Source organism: Notolepis coatsorum, assembly GCF_963971535.1.
Source record: "Notolepis coatsorum genome assembly, chromosome: 3".
In the NCBI taxonomy this organism is placed as follows: Eukaryota; Metazoa; Chordata; class Actinopteri; order Aulopiformes; family Paralepididae; genus Notolepis; species Notolepis coatsorum.
The window spans coordinates 124,394,477-124,416,408 of NC_140167.1; the positions used below are offsets into that span (position 1 = coordinate 124,394,477).

The following is a 21,932-nucleotide window of genomic DNA, read 5'->3' on the forward strand; positions in this document are numbered from 1 at the left end:
CCCAACGTCCCATCAGGGCGCTACCTTCCCCCTGTTACAGTGCACTGCCCACCTGGGTCGGCCCCGTCTTCTGGAGGGCAAGGGCTGACCTCCTGAGGTTGGTCCCCGTTCCAGGTGCGGGTCCCCTAGACAAACGTGTCTCCCCTGGTCCGCCGCCTTCCCAGTGTCTCAGACTGTCCGCTCCACCTCTCGCCGGCCGGCCCCACCGTCACTCCAACTCAGCTCAGTGTCTCTCCTGCGGCCGCTTCCCCCGTTCTAGTCGTGGATGAACTGCGTGTCGTAGACGACGATCAGCGGTGATTGATCTGCGGTCTCCGCGGTGCCTGGCTGCGGTGTTCCTCTCCGGTGCTGCGGTGGTCATCTCCGGCCTCTCGCACAGCTGCCATCTCCTCCGGTCTGTCTCTCATCCTGGCCCGTCTGTCCTTCGTCTCCTCCTGCCTGTCATCCGGTCGTCTGGTGGTCTGGTCACGGACGTCTGAGGGGCCGCTGGTATCTCACCCCTGGTTCAGACGCGCTGCAGACAGCTGGTAGTGACTGCTGGATCCTCTGCACCGTCTCCTCCTCCTCCGCGTCTCCATTCCCCGTTCCGTCCTTGGTTGCGGCTGGCCCACATCAATTCTCACTGGAACCTCCATTTGTTAGGGATTAGCCTATCCCTCGTGAATTCTTAATTGATTTGCCAGTGGACCAGTCGGCCGAAAGACGAAGCGGAGACAGAGTATTTCTCAAACAGAGCTTTTATTCATTAGAGAAGAAGACAGTTACCCCGCGCGGGCACATCACCAGTAGACAGTAGAAGAAGGAGGCAGAATGTCCATATTACATGCCATTTTATACACTCTTGAGAAAGGGGAGGGGGGTGTGTGTGTATGTCTCTGTGTGTGTATGTATGGGTGTTTGTGTGGTGTGTGCTTGTGTGTGTGTGTGTGTGTGTGTGTGTGTGTGTGTGTGTGTGTGTGTGCTTGGTCAGAAGAAGGGGGGCTAATTGCTTCCAGATGTAGAAGACCCCTATTCTTGAACAACATCTCCATAACTCAAAGGGGCGTGACAGCTTGTGCGCGTGTGTACGTGAGTGTGTGTGCGTGTGCGCGTGAGTGTGCGTGCGTGCTTGTGTGCCGGCCAAAAATTCACGGTCAAAAGTAGATCTGCCCCATGGCTTGACAGCAGTCTCAGGACCCTAATGAAAGAGAGAGACATGGCCAAAAAAGCCTCAGTTAGTTCTGGTTCAATTGATGACAGGCATAAATACTGTGCTTTACGCAATCAGGTGACAAAACTAAACAAGGTAAAAAAAAGGGACTATTTTAAACAAAGGTTATATGATGCGAGAAATGATAGCAAACAAATTGGAATGTTTTTAATGAAATGATGGGTCGAAAGACAACTGTGTGCACACCCTTAGTGGAATCAAATGGATTTGTTCTCACGAAACCAGGTGAGATTGCAAATCATTTTAATGAATATTATGTGGGTAAAGTATCTAAACTAAGGCATGCTATGAATATGTCAAACAACCTGAAAACAAATGACTGCATTAAGTATATTATAATGAAAGACAAAATGTGTGAATTTGAATTTCATCAGGCTGAAGTCAGTGAGGTGGAGCGGTTACTCCGCTCACTTCCTGATAGTAAGTTAGCAGGCCTAGATAACCTGGATAGTAAAGTGCTGAGAATGACTGCTGGTATTATAGCATCTCCTATATGTCATATTATGAATAGATGTTTGGATGTGGGTCTATTTCCAAAGATGTGGAAGGAGGCTAAGGTTTTTCCTTTACCTAAGGATACCAAATCTGCTTTTAATGAGGGAAATTCTAGACCTATAAGTATTTTACCTGTCTTGAGCAAAATCATGGAAAAGTTGGTGCATTCACAAATTCAAGAGTATTTTGTTTCAAACAAGCTTGCAACAGATTATCAACATGCCTATAGAGCTGGTCACTCTACTTCTACTGCCTTGATACAGATGACTGATGACTGGCTTAAAGCTATAGATAACTCTATGTTGGTGGGAGCTGTGCTGTTAGATTTTAGTGCTGCATTTGATGTGCTGGACCATTCTCTACTGGTTGATAAACTTAAATGTTATGGTTTTAACTCTTCTGCTTTAAAGTGGATACTAAGTTATTTGTCCTCTAGATCACAGAAGGTGTATCTAAATGGCAGCCTGTCCAGTAGCAGAGGTCTAGAGTGTGGCGTGCCGCAAGGAAGTTGCCTAGGACCTTTGCTCTTCTCTGTATTTACGAATGACCTATCTTGGGCTACCAAATGTGCTACACCAGTTCTTTATGCAGATGATTCAACATTGTATTACGCGGCACCATCATGCAATGTACTTAATGAAGTTTTGAGTAGAGAACTTAAAGTTGTGCATGACTGGGTAGTATGTAATAGACTTGTCCTTAATATCTCCAAGACTAAATGTATTGTGCTGGGAACAAGGCACAGGTTATCTACAAATCCAAAGCTTCATTTAAACTTGTGTAATTTAGCAGTTCAACAAGTTGAAAGTACTAAACTCCTTGGAGTGATGCTGGATTGCACTCTGTCTTGGTCTCAGCATATTAATTATATTGTTTTAAAAATGGGAAGAGCAATTGGTATTTCCAGGAAATGTGCTTCTTTTGTTGCCCGTCCCCTTTTATGTCAGATAGTGCAAAGTTTAGTTTTATGTCATCTTGACTATTGCTCTGCGATGTGGTCATCTGCTGCCAGTGGTGACCTCAGGAAGCTCCAGGTGGTCCAGAACAGGGCAGCACGGTTGGTACTGGGCTGCTCACTAAGGTCTAATGTGAGCCGTATGCATGCCCGCCTCTCTTGGCTTAACGTTGAAAATAGATTGTCTTTTAATATACTTGTGCTGTTCAAGTTGGTCATGAGCAGTAAGACTCCTGTTTTTATACATAATCAGATTGTTTTTAGTAATACTGTGCACGAGCATTACACTAGAGGTTCCAGTAGTGGGCAGCTTGAATTGCCAGGTCCTAGAACCAGCGCTCTGGGGAGATCTTTTATTTTTAGAGCATTAACTCTGTGGAATGGCCTGCCTCGGAACCTCTGCTGCATTTACAGTAGATTCACTTTTAAAAATAATCTTAAATTGTTTTTAAATTGTTTTTAACACTGTAAAGTGGTTTTTTGTTTTTGTTTTACACTAATGTAATTTTAGCTATATTAATTGTTACAGTAGGTTCATTATGCATTGTGTGTACTGACTTTTAATAATTTAGTTTTTTTGCAATGGTGATTGTTTTTGTGTTTTTTTGTGTGTGGACCCCAGGAAGACTAGCTGGTTGCTATCGCACCAGCTAATGGGGATCCCTAATAAAATCAAATCAAATCAAATCAGTCGTCAGACGCAAGCATCAATAGGAGATCTGCTTCTGGGTGCATGTGTGTATGGGTCTGTGTGGGGAGAGGGGTCCTGTGTGTGTGGGTGTGTGTGCCTACAGCCAGAGATCATCAGGTCACGCCACATGCAGGGGGAGAGAGACACAGAGAGCAGTGTGCAGCCTAAGCACAGACATCAAATATTACCAGGAATCAATGAACTAATCTATCAAAAGCGAAATAAAAAAAACGGGAGAGGAGCTATTTCCACATGCGACTTACTCCATGGTCGGGCAAGTCCGGAAGTCGGGATGTTTCATCTTTTTTTGTATTTTATTTTTTTATTATTTTTTAAACAAACACATAAACAAACATGACAACACACGATAAGATATACAAGCATTAGTTGACAGTGCACATCCAATGAAATCACATTTTAGTTAATTGGCATATATAGGATATACCCTTAATACCTGTTATCTAAAAACCTACACACATATGCTCCAGCTCGTACCCCCCCCCCCTCCCGGACCCCCCATTGGATAATCCATCCATTTTCCCTCGCTCCTAACCAGACATTACCATTATATGCTAGCTTTTATTTTCAACACCACTTCTAACCACAATGTCATTTTGGATTCATTGAGACCCAAAATTCTTGCTGTAGATATTTCTTGATAGATCACATTGAGATATGTAATAATCCAGACCTTTCGGCACATTTTTTCCGGTTGGAACCATCGTGATGCTATCAGCTTTTTAGCCACTGTGATACCCGATAAAACCAATCTCTTTAGCTGTGGATGTACTGCACACTCAAAAACATCATTCAGCAGTAATACAGAGGGGTGTACAGGTATATTCCAAGTTAAGAGATTTGATAATTGCTGGGTCACCTCTTTCCAGATTATCTTAACTGGTGGGCAGTCCCAGTACATGTGCATAAATGTCCCCTCGTCCCTATTTGTACATAAAGAGCATTTGGAGTCTTGTATAAGACCCATTTTTAGGAGTCAAGTATGTCCTGTGAATATAGTTAAGATTGATTTGTTGATGGTCCGGGTTCCTTGATGTGAGTCGAACATTTGCCCAGGCTTCTTGCCAATCAAAATCACTTTCCAGGTCTGGTATATCCCTCCTCCAGCCGGAGTCTAGGTGGAGGGTTTCATATGAGGACGTTAGTAATTGATGATAAAACTCTGAAACAAAACCTCTTGATGTCTCTCTTTCATAGAAGAATTTGTGGTATCTGTGGTGTTCAATTGGTTTCGTTAATGGAACACCTTGAGTCTTCAAACATAACAATAACTGTAAGTAAAAAAGATGTGTGGACTTGGTGAGATTAAATTTCTTCTGTATTTCTTCATAACTACAGAAACCCTGTTTGTTAAAAACATCCCCTAATGAGTGTATGCCTTGCTTTTCCCATATAGGGAATCTTATAGGTCGTTTTCCAATCAAGAGTGCATTGTTATTGAATAAGGGAGTATGATTGTGCCATTTATGTGGGTTAGGATATTTTTTGTGTGTTTCACGCCATATCCGGCTCGCATGAGTAATTATGGGGCCAAATTTCCGTTCGCAATGCTTGATTGGTAGTTTAGTGTATGCTATGTCCTTCAGTCTATGTGGGGCTACTATGTTTTCTTCTAATTTTCTCCAGGATACTAATGCTTGGCGATCAAACCATGTTGTCAATGGTCTTAATGTGTACGCCTTAAAATAGTGGAAAAAATCTGGAAATGCCATGCCACCGTCTGCTTTATTTCTCTGTGCGGTGGATCTTTTTATACGTGGTGGTTTGTTATTTCAAATAAATTTGTATGTGGAGGAGTGTAATCTTTTCCAGTAACCCTTCCAGCACCTACGGGAGGCTGCAATTCGAAACTGGCCACCGTAAATGCCCAAAACCCCCACCACCTCCTAATAGACAGTCTCCTCCCCACCGCATGTATATATTCCCTCCCCGCCGTATGTATATTTCTCTCCCACCCACCCACCCCCTCCTAATGTACAGTCCCCTCCCCATCATATGCTTATATATTTCACATTAGACACGTTTGTAGAATGTTCCTGGCTCTGCGGCTCTGCAGATGTATATTGGCTCTGCAGATTGTTTTCAAGAAGGGAGGGGTTACATCATGTGTACGCCGGCGTGCGTGCATCAGCTGCGTTTTACTATTTCGAGCTAACCTAGAGAGAGCGCGTGCAGCATTGTTATGCCAAGATGAAGAGGACAGATGAACTTCGTCAACTCCACGCGGTTGTCTCCATCCTCTTGGACGTTTGGTGAGTTTTTAATCCACTCTATTCTATTCCCGCCGTGGATATATCTCTCTCTCTCTCTTAATGCACTCTCTCTCTCTCTCTCTCTTAATGCACTCTATTCTCTCTCTCTTAATGCACTCTATTCTATTCCCGCCGTGGATATATCTCTATCTCTCTTAATGCACTCTCTCTCTCTCTCTCTTAATGCACTCTATTCTCTCTCTCTTAATGGACTCTATTCTATTCCCGCCGTGGATATATCTCTCTCTCTCTCCAAACGGGCCGGCTAGCTAGTTAGCTGTAGCTAACGGTGTGTGGCCTGGTGTCACCGAGCACCTGGTGCGAGGGAGGTGAGCTTGGTGTTAGCTCTGTTAGCTGTTTAGCTACGATGTTAGCTGCTCGTTTTCGCTCGGCTGGGAACGTTAGCTTGATGCTATCAGTTAGCCTAGAGTTAGCTGTTAGCTTGTGCTACGACCATTGACATTAGCCGTGAGAATAGCGGGCCCTGGCACTCTCTGACTACGACATCATATTTGACAGAAGATGTAGTCGGGCCTGCACCATGACAAGGCTCCGGCCATAGCTTTTAGTCCCGCCAGCGAGAGGCCTTTCGTCAACGTGGAGACCTGTGTTGCGGCCTTTCGCCCTGCGTTCCTTGGTGCAGGTAAGATGTCATGAGTTAATGCACTCTATTCTCTCTCTCTTAATGCACTCTATTCTATTCCCGCCGTGGATATATCTCTATCTCTCTCTCTCTTAATGCACTCTCTCTCTCTCTCTTAATGCACTCTATTCTCTCTCTCTTAATGCACTCTATTCTATTCCCGCCGTGGATATATCTCTCTCTCTCTCCAAACGGGCCGGCTAGCTAGTTAGCTGTAGCTAACGGTGTGTGGCCTGGTGTCACTGAGCACCTGGTGCGAGGGAGGTGAGCTTGGTGTTAGCTCAGTTAGCTGTTTAGCTACGACGTTAGCTGCTCGTTTTCGCTCGGCTGGGAACGTTAGCTTGATGCTATCAGTTAGCCTAGAGTTAGCTGTTAGCTTGTGCTACGACCATTGACATTAGCCGTGAGAATAGCGGGCCCTGGCACTCTCTGACTACGACATCATATTTGACAGAAGATGTAGTCGGGCCTGCACCATGACAAGGCTCCGGCCATAGCTTTTTGTCCCGCCAGCAAGAGGCCTTTCGTCAACGTGGAGACCTGTGTTGCGGCCTTTCGCCCTGCGTTCCTTGGTGCAGGTAAGATGTCATGAGTTAATGCACTCTATTCTCTCTCTCTTAATGCACTCTATTCTATTCCCGCCGTGGATATATCTCTATCTCTCTCTCTCTTAATGCACTCTCTCTCTCTCTCTTAATGCACTCTATTCTCTCTCTCTTAATGCACTCTATTCTATTCCCGCCGTGGATATATCTCTCTCTCTCTCTCCAAACGGGCCGGCTAGCTAGTTAGCTGTAGCTAACGGTGTGTGGCCTGGTGTCACTGAGCACCTGGTGCGAGGGAGGTGAGCTTGGTGTTAGCTCAGTTAGCTGTTTAGCTACGACGTTAGCTGCTCGTTTTCGCTCGGCTGGGAACGTTAGCTTGATGCTATCAGTTAGCCTAGAGTTAGCTGTTAGCTTGTGCTACGACCATTGACATTAGCCGTGAGAATAGCGGGCCCTGGCACTCTCTGACTACGACATCATATTTGACAGAAGATGTAGTCGGGCCTGCACCATGACAAGGCTCCGGCCATAGCTTTTTGTCCCGCCAGCGAGAGGCCTTTCGTCAACGTGGAGACCTGTGTTGCGGCCTTTCGCCCTGCGTTCCTTGGTGCAGGTAAGATGTCATGAGTTAATGCACTCTATTCTCTCTCTCTTAATGCACTCTATTCTATTCCCGCCGTGGATATATCTCTATATCTCTCTCTCTCTTAATGCACTCTCTCTCTAGGGGCTCATCTTTGCTTATCTCTCTCATACATGCTCTCTCTCTAACACACACACACGACACACAGACATGCTCTCTCTCTCTCTCTCTCTCTCTCTCTCTCTCTCTCTCTCTCTCTCTCTCTCTCTCTCTCTCTCTCTCTCTCTCTCTCTCTCTCTCTCTCTCTCTCTCTCTTTCTAACACACACAGTCTGCCTATGGCGGCCTTTCTCGATGGCTAGGCTGTGCTCGCTGAGTCTGTACCTAGTCAAGGATCTTCAGTCACAGTGCTCAGGTATTCTGCCACTGTGTACTCTCTGTTTAGGGCCAAATAGCATTTCAATTTCTTTCCAATGTGTCTCTCTCTCTCTCTCTCTCTCTCTCTCTCTCTCTCTCTCTCTCTCTCTCTCTCTCTCTCTCTGTACACTGTATATTGACTGTAGAACGGGAGCTCTCTCTCGCTCTCTCTCTTGCTATATGTTGACTGTATCATGCCCAGCCTCGGGCAGCGCTATTATTTAAGAATATGTTGACTGTATAAAAAAAATAAAAAATAAAAAATCTCGCACAGGGCCTCGCATTTCTCCCAGGCGGCCCTGCGTCTGGTGATACAATGTCCAAATTAATTATGCATGATAGAAAAAAGTTATATATTAATTACCTCCGGTCAATGGTCTCTAACTACACACCCTCAAGACCACTACGCTCTGCATCTTCTGGCCGCCTCAGACCTACTCCTATCCAAGCTCTGGGAAGGTCATCAAAGAAAAGTCGCCTATTCTCAGTCCTTGCCCCACAATGGTGGAATGAACTACCCACCCCAGTTAGGACAGCCGAATCACGTCCAATCTTTCGCCGTCGACTGAAGACGCACTTCTTCAACCATTATCTGAATAAAAAAATTAAAGAAAAAAAGAAAATAAAATATCTAACCCTAACTAACCGTACTGTCATGCACTTGTCCTAATAAACTAATGTTGTATATTATCAATATCTAAGGTCATCTGCAGTACAATGAGATTGCTATCTGGAAGGAAGAAGGTCATAATGATAGAATGGTCTTTCTCCACTGAGTGGAGAAATAAATGTGCAGTCTGACAAAGGAACTATAGTTCAACTCAAAGGGTTTATTTGCCTCGGGGCTCAGAGTGAATTAAAAGATTGTTTACATACAGGGATTATTCATCATTTTTTATAAGACATGATTGTACAACAGGATTGATGAGGTTTACATAATCATAGCCCATTCACGGTGGCTCTTCACATCAAAACAAGTCTGCACATAAATTTAGTCATGTTTATCAATGGAATAGACTACCTTACTTTTGCAACCACATGGTTAAACCTGGTCTAAGATAGGCCATATATCACAAACAGTGATTACTCCATACAGTTTACTCACGTCGCGGCAAGAGGGCAGTCTGTGGAAGTGGTGGAGACCAGAAAGACCCCCTGGGGTGGGTGCATCTGTTCTGGCCTGCCTCTCAAACACTGCGCTCTCTCTTAAATACTCTAATTTCCACCAATACTAACAGTCTAATAATACGTTTGGTCCAATTGGATTTGTCTTCTGGGAGGCGGTCCCACTCAGATGATCTCCTGTGTGGGGGCTGGCTGCCCCCCCACCAATCTCCTCGGGGTGTGTTGTCCTTCAGTAAACAGAGAGGTCTGCTGGTGGCCCCATCCTTTGCTGATAAGGAGGGAGGCCCCTTTTCTCCCCTCTGGGATGAATCAGACATTTTTAACATTCCCATTATTTTATTTGATTTCCCCATATACATGGTTTGTGTAATGAATCTATGGACTATCTAGCATTAACCCAGTACAGTCATTGCTTCTAGGTCAATACCAAATAGTCCACAAGAGTCAGCACCAACCCTTATTTACCAGACTGACACTTTGTATTACAACTATGATTTAAAGCTTATATGTGACCCGCCGTGACCAAACCCGATTTAATTCGCAAGGGGGAGGTGCTCTGAAATGAAGAAACTGTCTTGCTGTCCAGAAAATCCAAAAAATCGAAATCTTGATTTTTTTTACATATTTGAATTGTCATTAATGTGTTCCCCTATTTGCCTTTAGTTGCAAACTTAAATACAACTTGTAAATTAGGTAATTATTGTTATAATAGTTCCACAAATTTTCTCTCAAGTGATGAGAAAAACTACACGCGCGGGCTGTGCGGCCTGTCCGGGTAGCAAGTACTGGTAATTAAGAGGTGTTAACACACAGACACATTATTTAGCTCTCCTTTCTCAGAGAGAGAATAACACACTATTAATACACTATCTTAATGTTATAAGTTATAAGCAACGTAACGCAGTGTCTAAAAAAAAAGATAAAAAAGAGGCCTTGACGCCGTTATAAAACGCATGTTTTAACTTAATTAAAAACCATTAAAACACAGTTAGAATTTTATGAGCGAACGAATTTCGTTAGGGTGCATTTTTTCCAACCTAATGACTAAATACATCTAAATAACACTGTTGAAAGCTGGGCTGTGTTGACGTTACAAATGTACAATCGCACGGCTGCTGGTGCTGCATCGCGAGGCAGGGGAGATGAGGCGCTCGTTAACCCTTTCACTGCCACACTACAGAAGCGCTTAGTAACGCTTCGCCTCAAAGCTGTTTCTGGCCGAATTAGTCATTGAATCTTTAATTTTTTTTTAATTCTTATTCAGAGGTATTTCGTCGAGATTTCATAATTTGTAATGTAATGAAAAAAGACTACCACTTTCACTACCACACTACAGAAGGTTAACCTTTCACTACCACACTACAGAAGGTTAACCTTTCACTACCACACTACAGAAGGTTAACCTAGTTGTTGTGTCTTTCACTACCACACTACATGTATTTACATCTAAATGCTTATTGGTCAGGCGGTGACGTCATTAAGTTGATGCCATTGATGGATGGGTATTAAACAGAGAGCAGGCAGTGCATGGCCGCCTAGTTATAGTTGAAAGTGGGGGTGCAAGAATATTATTTTTATTACATTTTTTTTTTATTAATATTTTTTTTTTTTTTTTTTTTTCAATGGGTGGTTTGGAGGGGGTCCGGCACGACCCCCTCCATGGCAGACTTTTTTTTAAATGTAATGAACCTGTACGTGCAATTTCCTGCAATATAGAGCCTTCAATCTTGACCAATAAAGCTGCTCTTTTCACTATAAAACTCAGTTTATATTGCAGTATGATAGCCAATTACTATAATAATAATATATTATACTGTATATACACTGTATATTGATTTTTCGCTCATTCATTTTTATTAAATCAATCTCCTTTCAAATAGGCCAAGTTTTTAATAAGAAAGAGAAAAAAGATATATTTCCATTACCTTTAAATCTTGTGTCTCTTTCTCTCCTTCTCTGCCTCCTCCCTGAGTCTGCAGTGCACAATCATGACATCGATCTCAAAAAAAAAAAAGTTAAAAAAAAAAATGGAGGCCCCTCGTCACTATAGGCCCACGGGCCGCGGCCGTCGTTAATCCGGCCCTGCTTGTCTGCCATATAGATAGCGATAGCGTTAACGTTTGGAAATGAAGTCAACGTCATCCAGCTGAGCTCACACCACATATCTAGATAACGTTAGCTAGCGGCTAGCACTAAAGCTAACGCCAACCAGAGAGGGAAACGTTATTATTATTTATTCGAGGAAACCGTATGACCAGATCGCAATTCGGGACCGTGAAACACTTTTATGTATTGCGTGGTAGAACCGTAGAAGTTCTACTACCACTCAATAGTAACTTATGTCTAACATAATCCTTTTATTTGAACAACTTACTGGAAAAGCCTGCCTGCCTGCCTGCCACCAATATTATGACACACTCTGTGGGCTTTGATATTTACACTGACTCCTGCAATGTTCCCTCTAATTTTTTTTCGGTCTGAGCAAACACTCAAACCTCCTGAGCAGACATCAGCAACTACTGAGCAACATATACGTCACCTTCCGATTAACCGGTTGGTTGATAAGCAGCGGTTTGTAAAAAATAATCTACCTTAATATCCAACATAAAAATCTACACATTTTGCTGATACACAGAAATACACAAAATATGTATTTGACCATTGACGATACAGAGCAACGTCCTCCCTCCCTCTTCTCTCTCTCCCTCCCTCTCTCCCTCTAAACCTCTCACCTTCCCATCTGCTTCATTCCTCCTTTCTGTTATTCAGATACACATCATTAAAAAAAAGTCACTTGTTTCCAGACTCCTCTGGTCTGGTCTGGTCTTAGCTCTTACTTAGTCCTTTCTGTTAGTCTGTGTGCACACTGCAAATACGAACACCTGCACATCAGAACACTGCACATCAGAACACTGCACATGTGAACACTGCACATCAGAACACTGCACATGAGAACACTGCACATCAGAACACCTGCACATCAGAACACTGCACATCAGAACACCTGCACATCAGAACACCTGCACATCAAAACACCTGCACATCAGAACACTGCACATCAGAACACTGCACATGAGAACACTGCACATCAGAACACCTGCACATCAGAACACCTGCACATCAGAACACCTGCACATCAGAACACATGCACATCAGAACACATCAAAACACCTGCACATCAGAACACTGCACATCAGAAAAGAGTCACTTGTTTACTCCTCTGTTCCTCAAAAAATTATAAATAAAATAATCCAAAGGCAGCTCTTCTCCTCTGGTCTGGTCTTAGCTCTTACTTAGTCCTTTCTGTTAGTCTGTGTGCACACTGCACATCAGAACACTGCACATCTAGTCTGACCAGCTCGACTCCCACCACAGAGCTCAGCTTATTCAGTTTGTTGGTGTCCCTTGAGTTGATGTAGCCCCCCCAGCATAGAAGAGGACGCTGGCCACTACAGACTAGAATGACTGTCTGCAGCAGTGACACAGACCAGTGTTGAATTAACTCCCAGAGTTACTTTCAACTCTTTTTCAGGGTTTATATAGCTCCAATATAAAAATCCACTTGTAAAATAGTTAAACATTTAACACTATGCCAGTTCCTTCTTTAACTCAAAAATAGAGTTAAATTAACACTAAGGGGATTAGACAAATAACACTGCTCAGAGTAACAGTTTTACTATTTGGGAGTGTTAATTGCACTCCCTAAAGTGCATTACTGAGGCACCATCAGAGGTCAGCATCACCATTCTCTGCATGTCTAATTCATGTTTGGAATAAAACTGCGTGATGCCTCAACAATAGCTGGAGCAGTGCATGACGTTAATTAACTGAATGATGCATCATGCCACCAAACTCAGTTTTGTAGTTGACATCATTTTCCTCCCTGTATTTTATACAGAACTAGCATTTTGTACACTGTGATGTCTGTGCTCTCATCTACTATCAAAGTATGAAACGGGGCATTTCGAATATTGCACATAGTCTGATTGACTTCACAAACTCAAAGGCATAGTTCTTGCTCCGCCAGTGTTCTGGGATACTCACATATTTTGCCACATGATCATGGATCTGTTGAACAGACAGCATCAATGCGTTCATTTGTATGCCGAGTAGTACATTGTCAATGAGCACTTTCACTTGCTGGCTGTCAGATCTGTTCTTTTGCAACTGCTTATTCCTGTTGTCGCGTCTCGCCCGTCCGCGTGTATATTTTCCCTAAAACGCTTTCACTTCCGCGTCGGCTGCTGCAGATTCAGGAAGGGCCAAACGTTTAGGCAAATCACAGACGCTGATACTAAAACGTCTCTCTGTGGTGCCACGCAATAGGTTGGATCGTATCCAAGAGCTAGCCAACCCAGAACATGTAAATACGTGCATCCAAACAAACGTCTTTTATTTTTTTTTACACACATTTCAGATGTGCGCGGGAGCATTTGGCCATGTGCGCGCGCGCGCACGGGCGCACCTTAGGGGGAACATTGGACTCCTGCCTGCAGCCAGACTGCAGCGCTGTGAGGCAGTGAGCCAAGGTCTACGCGCTGGAGATGGGAGGAACTGGATCAAACCATAATGGGGCAGGGGGGGGGGGGGGGGGTTCGCAATCTTTGGAAACTTAAAAACGTGTTATTAAGTGTCATTGCGTATTATTAATTTGATTGAAATTACGTAGTTATGCTTAGATTTATATATTGGGGGGGGGTTTATCATATTTTTCATATGATCAAAAAGTGGTGGAGCAAGATCATATCCTTGCTCCCCCAAGTTCAATAGTGCTGGAGCACGTGCATCGTCTGCTCTATTGCGCAGGCGTCTATGAGGCAGTGCATGCTTGACAGTCACCATGGAACCTACAGCGAGGGCAGTTGCAGAGGCATTAAACCGGTTTGCTCACTTCGGAGCACACTGTGTTGAAGATGAACGCGCCCTAGGAACATTCATCACGGATTTCTTTGAGCCGAATAAAAATCCAAAAAGAAACTCAGATTCTGGTTCAGAAGAAGAAGACAACGCAGACGTTATGCGGGCTATAATCACTGACAGCAACGCTGAAGAGCCAGATGAGCATTGAATATTGACTTTAGCATGTCTATTTTTATCATGCCTATTTTTCTTGTGTTATTTTAAATGATAATAAAATCTTGAAACTTGATTTGTCTCTTGTTTATTATCAGGGTCCCTTTCACTACCACACTACAGAAGGTTAACCCTTTCACTACCACACTACAGAAGGTTAACCTTTCACTACAACACCACAGAAGGTTAACGCTTCGCCTCAAAGCCGTTTCTGGCCGAATTAGTCATTGAATCTTTAATTTTTTTTTAATTCTTATTCAGAGGTATTTCGTCGAGATTTCATAATTTGTAATGTGGCAGCGGAAATGTGTAGAAATATGGTAAAAAAAACTATTTATCCGTTTTTTCTCGATGAAAAAAGCATAGATTATGCTATTACTGTTAATCCTTTCACTACCACACTACAGAAGGTTAACCTTTCACTACCACACTACAGAAGGTTAACCCTTTCACTACCACACTACTGAAGGTTAACCTTTCACTACCACACTACAGAAGGTTAACCTTTCACTACCACACTACAGAAGGTTAACCCTTTCACTACCACACTACAGAAGGTTAACCTTTCACTACCACACTACAGAAGGTTAACCCTTTCACTACCACACTACAGAAGGTTAACATTTCACTACCACACTACAGAAGGTTAACCCTTTCACTACCACACTACTGAAGGTTAACCTTTCACTACCACACTACAGAAGGTTAACCTTTCACTACCACACTAATTTTTTAATAAACTATCATGACTTTTCCTTTTTCCTCTGGGTGTTGTGTTTGCAGTCACCAGACTCATTGTAATAACAAAGGGCCTCAGACTGGAAAGCTGCCAGGTGTTAATTGCCCTAGAGAGAGGGGGGCCATGGATTACAATGAATTCTGGGTAGTGTTGTAGTTGTTTCACTATTGTCACCGAATAGCCTGCTCGTCTCTTGAAGGCTATTATCTCTGAATACGTTTTGTGATATCACCATGAATCATAGGAAGTAGCTTGCAAAGTATCCCACCAAAATGTTCAAGTGATGGCTTATTTTGAAGGTATGAATCTGTACTTTCATAATATGTAAAAAAAAAAGAAAAAAAAATGCCCTGAAGTCCATACCTGGGCACATATGGTTTACAACAAGAGTGAAATGACACTCCTTCATAACCAGATTGACATTTCTAAATGATATTCAAATCTAATGAGTCAGTTACCTTTTAAATTGATATGGTTTAGTTAGTTTGATCTTATTTATGAATTAGTTTCCATGTACCTTTTGGTTAATCTCAAAAGTAGTTTAGGTCTGTAATCAGACCTCTGTTTCTCTCTGTCTGTAATCTGTTAGGCGCTAAGTGTGACTTTTCAGTTCCTTTGTTTCTAGTGGTTGACCACATTTGCTTGAGTGGGGGTTGAGAATGGCTGTCTAAATACAGTTTCAACAACAGCGGGGGTTTTATATGGGCTGACGCTAATATCCCTCCTTTAGAGCACACCAGTGTTTTGCATATGGTTTTTCTAATTATAGACATATGGATTATGAAATGCACAGTCAATGTTACCACACTAACCTACACTGTAGCACTCAACACTTTGATGAACATTGTTGCTCAGCTGATAGAGTTGTGCCCTTCCTGCTGGCTTGTCGTACAGAACTTGTAAGTCGCTTTCGATAAAAGCGTCGGCTAAATGACTAAATGTAAATGTAGATGATATTCAGAGCCTTTCACACGCAAGCAGTGTCTTTCAATGATAATCTCATCATGCAATACTGTGGGGGAAAGCATTGTAATATACTACATCAATACCCCCCCTATCGACAGGTGGTGGAGTCGCGCCTGGAAGAGTTCAACATCGTCAGCAAGGTGCCCATGAGCCTGGTGCTGTTCCGCTTTGCCATCGAGCACGTCTGCCGCATCTCCCGTGTCATCAAGCAGCCCCGGGGACACGCTCTGCTGGTGGGGGTGGGCGGGAGCGGGCGTCAGTCGCTCACCCAGTTGGCCGCCCACATGGCTGAGGCAGAGCTGTTCCAGGTGGAGATCTCTAAGAGCTACACTACCACCGAGTGGCACGAAGACCTGAAGCTCATCATGAGAAAGTCCACGCAGGGAGAGAGGCACGGCGTTTTCCTCTTCACAGACACACAGATCAAGCAGGAGTCCTTCCTGGAGGACGTCAGCAACCTGCTCAACACTGGAGAGGTGGGAGAGAGGGGATGTGAGAAGGGAGGAGAGGTGGGAGAGAGGGGAGGTGGGAGAGAGAGGAGGTGGGAGAGAGGGGTAGTGGGAAGGGAGGAGATGTTGGAGAGAGGGGAGATGGGAGAGAGAGGAGGTGGGAGAGAGGGGTGGTGGGAAGGGAGGAGATGTTGGAGAGAGGGGAGGTGGGAGAGGGGTGGTGGGAAGGGAGGAGATGTTGGAGAGAGGGGAGGTGGGAGAGGGGTGGTGGGAAGGGAGGAGAGCTGGGAGAGAGGGGAGGTGGGAAGGGAGGAGAGCTGGGATAGAGGGGAGGTGGGAGGATAGGTGGGAAGGGAGGAGAGCTGGGAAAGAGGGTGGTTGGGAGAAAGGGGAGGTGAGGAGGGAGGAGAGGTGGGAGAGAGAGGAGGTGGGAAGGGATGAGATATTTGGAGAAATGGGAGGTGGGAGAAAGCAGTGGCGTCGCGTGGGTAAAATAACAGAGGATGCCAAAAAAAATATTTGACAAAAAGAATTATTGAAATGTTTTATTAATATAAAAAAAAATTATATTTAAGCCAAGCAGTCACCATGGCTCGGCGGCCAGTCAAACCAAGCAGTCACCATGTACAGTATGGCTCGGCGGCCAGTCAAACCAAGCAGTCAACATGTACAGTATGGCTCGGCGGCCAGTCAAACCAAGCAGTCACCATGTACAGTATGGCTCGGCGGCCAGTCAAACCAAGCAGTCACCTAGCCCCTTTCGTGACTGCGATGCACTGTAATCAGGGATTGACATTGGCACCTGCCCACCCGCCAGATGCGGGTAGAATTCCCCTGGGGCGTGTACTTCCGTCATTCTACCCGCCACAGTGGCTAGTGGTCTGTCTGTCTGTGTGTATGTGTGTGTGTGTATGTGTGTGTGTTTATGTGTGTGTGTTTAGCGTCTTTTTCTCCATGGCCATGTGCATTCTAAAAAAATTTAATCTCTGCCTTTGATTGGCTATATCACGTTCATTATGCAAAGACCAGCCCTGATCTGCCTCTGATTGGCTGTTTGACGGAATAAACAAAAAAGCCATGTGAAATCTGAAACCTCTCTTCAAAGTTATGTTCACACTGAGTCGCGTTGTCGCCAATACACATAATCAAGCTGGTGGGCTTGTTGAACACAGCTGCCTACAACCATCCTTACAGTACTGGCAAGTATTTTCATATCTTAACCAGCGTTGCAACTTGCAAGACGCTTATAATGAAACGGCGACATTGTTCATCAATTGATTCAACCTAGAACCTACGTGCGCACGCGCTCTCTCTCTCTCTATCTCTCTCTCTCTCTCTCTCTCTCTCTCTATCTCTCTCTCTCTCTCTCTCTCTCTGTCTCTGTCTCTCTGTCTCTCTGTCTGTCTCTCTCTCTCTGTCTCTCTCTGTCTCTCTCCCCCTCTCTCTCTCTCTCTCTCTCTCTCTCTCTCTCTCTGATTGATTGATTGAATGAAAACTTTATGAACAGATTGCAGAATGGGTACAGTACAGCTCAATACATAGAATTGTTAAGGGGATGCAGACCAGAGAAATACTTTCGTCTTGTTTACATCAGGGTCCCCCATTTGCAACTCATCATAACATATATGACACACACGACATACAGATAGACAGTACTGCTACATCTATACATTTATGACATACCAGATTTGCAAATACAGTACTGTTTGTGATACAAAAAGTGTCCAGAAAAGAGTGTATATACATTTGACATATAAACTGTACATTGGAGGAGGTCTCTCATTCATCACGGTGGTGAAAAAAGTTAGTATGGAGCCCATTTTCACATGACCATTTTAATAATCACATTATTACCATTGTTGGGTTATGATCGGCGTGTGTGGGGATTTTTGGCTGGTGAAAATGCTGAGTGGCTAGTGACGTTGGAAAACCACTAGCCACATTGGCTAGTGAGCCAAAAAGTTAATGTCAACCCCTGACTGTAATCATAACAACTACTACTTTTTTTTTATGTATATTCCTGTAGTTTTGACCTAACCAGATTTATCATGACATGAGCGTTACTACTATGAACAAAACAAAGCCAAGAGAACAGTTTTGACTCTTCAAATAAAGTGACTATATTTATTTTTCCAAATAAATATAATTTGAGTCAATCACAAAATTCACAATCCATCAATGTGTTTCCCTGAACAATGAGTGAACTAAAAACCAACAGGTATTGTGCTTTGTCAGCAGATAAAACATTTGACGCTATAGGAGAGGAGACTGTTGTGGTCTTGGTCCATGAAACAACTATTACTTGGCATTTATAGGACAGCACGCCTCAAAAAGAATTAAATAAACCAAACAAACATCACAGGTCCATATGGCCGTGGTGAAACTTACGTGCTGTGATTGCTGGCTGCTTTGTCACTATGAATTGAAAATGGGGGACCCTGATGTAAACAAGACAAACGTCTTTCTCTGGTCTGCATCCCCTTAACAATTGTGTGTATTGAGCCGTACTATATTGTACCCATTCTGCAATCTGTTAAATAAAGTTTTCATTCATTCATTCATTCATTCATTCATTCATTCATTCATTCATTCATTCATTCATTCATTCATTCATTCATTCATTCATTCATGTGTCTGGTGCGCCCAGCCATCACAGCGCTCCTACTGTAAAATGCGGAAGCAGCCATTTTAGCGAAGGCTAGCTCAGTTTTACTCGTTTATAAAAATGATTTAAAATGTTTATTAGCAACGCTGAGCTTTCAAACCCAGCCGCGTGTGTGTGTTAAACCCTAATGGAACGCTGGGTACCTTTGACATTTATATCTGATATATTTTGGACCCACCGCTAGCTTTTAAGCAGTGCTTGATGGTGCACATTAACCTGGCTACTACGGAGGAATAAGTGACTGCGTATTCGAGCCCCTGCCTTGCATCGCAGTCATGAAAGGGGCTACAACCAAGCTAGCTTGGTTATGTTAGTTAGAAACCAAGCTAGCCTATGTAGGCTGCTCAGTGCTTACCTGGCCAATAATGTGGTCCTCCTCCTGGACAGATAGATTTGTTAAATCATAATATCCACAGTGGTGTGCTGTGCTGGCTGCTGGTCCTCAGTAAAGGTCCAGCCGGCGAAAAATAAGTTGCTAATAAAGTGCTATATGCTTCATTGCATATGCCAAAGTGCCCGCGAGGCTAACCTCGTTCCCAGCTTCATCTCGTGAGATACCGCGAGGCGAAGACGTTTGGTCACGTTTGCTTTTAATGTGATTTGATTGGCCACTATGGCCAGATGCGAAATTAGCATATATTCCCCTTACCTAGACCCAACTGGGCCGTGGGCCGTTAGGAGCTAAGTAACCTCGTTCCCAGCTTTATCTCGTGACCCAGCTCGAATCTTATTGGCTAATAATGAGGTAATAGGATGAATAAACAAAAAAAAAACGGCCTGGCGTCCTAACCTCGTTCACAGCTTTATCTCATGAGCCTCCAGGCTGGCAGACTGTGACCGTAGAGAGAGTGGGCACAGTTTCGCTCGTTCGGTTAATTTCTCCACGAGGGAGAAAATTATTATAACACAGAGATGAAAAATAATGATTTTTTTTATTATTGTAAACTATAAAAAAAAAATTATATATATATATATATATATATATATATAACGTCACAGTGCCCAAGTGCGTCCACCTTTTTATAGGATTCTATAACATTTGCATAACAATAGCGAATATTACGTACCTTGCGCCGTTTTCATTGGAGTTTTTTACAAAACAACGCTGTTTTATTTGTCCTATATATGCGGATATCATTTAAAAACTTACATTTTACCATTTTAGTTCCCTTTAGACAACAAACATAATGCTAATGATGCACTTTAATTATGATAATTAGGTGGCCATTCACGGTCACTGTACTGAGGTGACGTGAGGGCGCATTCATAGTTTAACGCTCCTGTGTTCAGATCGCATTTTCATCAACTTTTACTGACATGCTGACCTGTGAACTGTGAAAAAAGGTCTTGTTCTTTTGTTTGAACCTGTTTTCAACCTTTAAAATCAATGCTGCCATCTACTGTTAACTGGAAGGTAGTGTATAAAGCGTTTGTCTACCATCTCATCTCAGGAGCAAACAACATCCCCATTTTATTTGTCTAACAAACAAAATATTAATCACAATCACTTGTCACATTAACATTTGTGAGTACATGTGTTTTCAACAAAAATATGACAAATTTAACACAACAGCCAGCACTTCATAAAATTTTATAAACAATATATAAAAAATATAATAAACATAACTTAGAACAATAACTATTTACAGCACACCATACATATTTATAATTTTTTTCATTCACTCACTCATTCATACACTCATTCATCCAAACACCAGTAACACCAGAAACTAGCATCTTCATCCTCCTCCTCCTCCCACTGAACACAGATGGTGTGGAACCATTTGTGACAGTTGTCACACTGGACCCACGACACCAAACCCTCAGAGTCCACAGGGGGGTTCGCCTTTTTACACCGGCCACACCGCCAGATCCCCAGCTTCTGCCTCTTGGTGGTGTGACCTGCAGTTAAAAAGAAATTTATTATTATGACGCTGCTTGATTACAATATACCAAGGTCCAATAATAAGTAAGGGATAATGTATAGCTACGAGGTCATTGTCGCAAAATAATTGACCGACACAGAGTTTAAAATACAGAGGCGCAGCGCCGAGGTGTTTTAAACGTCAGTGAAGGTCAATTATTTTGCGACAATGATCGAGTATAGCTATACATTATCCCGCTTATTACATGGCTAACTTACTAACAATATACCTAATTCATCGACAAGACTAGATCAAATGAAGACGCAGTTGTTCTGTGGCTCTGTCAGCCCAAATAAAGTGATTATTATTATCGGCAGCCGGCAGGTCTCTGGTCTGATTGCATGACTGAGTGCAGCTGTGCATATGCTGAGCAGCACTGATACAGTGTTGTAGTGGGCTTGATTGCGAACAGCTGCGCACAGCGGTCATTATTGTTCCACAGCGGTCATTATTGTGTGATAACGGACCTCTGACACGGGCTATTGACCAATCACAAGCAAGCATTTCGGCGAATGTGAAAACGCCATGTAATAAATAAATATGAATAACTATCTATATAGTACTTTTCACACATGGACCACAGTTCAAAGTGCCCCACAGCAATTTGTATAAAATCAGCAAATTTTTGACAAAATAAATAACAATTCATAAGTTTGCCCTGACAAACTCAAAAAACATAAGTAACATGCCGATGGGTGTCGTGGGTCTGGCGTGGGAGGAGGAGGATGTCGATGCTCCTGTTGGTCCAGGAATACAGGAGGCTGCAGACACAAAAAGGGAGCACCACTCAAAAAATTTATTTTGTTTGGTTTGGTAAATATTGCGCTATGAACAGTCTATCAGTGTACTGTGTGTGTGTGTAGGCCGTAGGGGCAGGTACAATAAGAGTTTTTCTTCCTGTTCCTTTTGGCCATGGACATTTGTAGATCGTGTTTTTTTCACAGTTGTTTGAAAAAGCTTACGGTGGGAGGGAGAGGAAGTTGGCTGGGACACCCGGTGGGACTGCGGTGGGACTGCCGGCTCTGAGAAAATGGTTAAGAAACAATAAAACATGATTATTTATTCATATAAAAATTTATACTTTTTTGCTAACTGAGAATGTTGTCTCCCAAATAACTGTTAAAAGAAAACAAATAAATAAATACCATCCATTATGGCTGTTGGGGAGGAAGAGGTGGAGGG

General features: G+C 43.2%; 1 protein-coding gene across 1 annotated transcript in view; it reads left to right on the forward strand.

Annotated features, from left to right (window-relative positions):
• Positions 1-21,932, forward strand: part of LOC311225992 (dynein axonemal heavy chain 7-like) — a gene marked incomplete at both ends in the record, with an annotated part of 810,419 nt that overhangs the window by 423,114 nt on the left and 365,373 nt on the right. Inside the window, 1 exon segment of the mRNA XM_084311374.1 lies at positions 15,810-16,187. Coding sequence (XP_084167500.1) covers positions 15,810-16,187 — 378 coding nt within the window.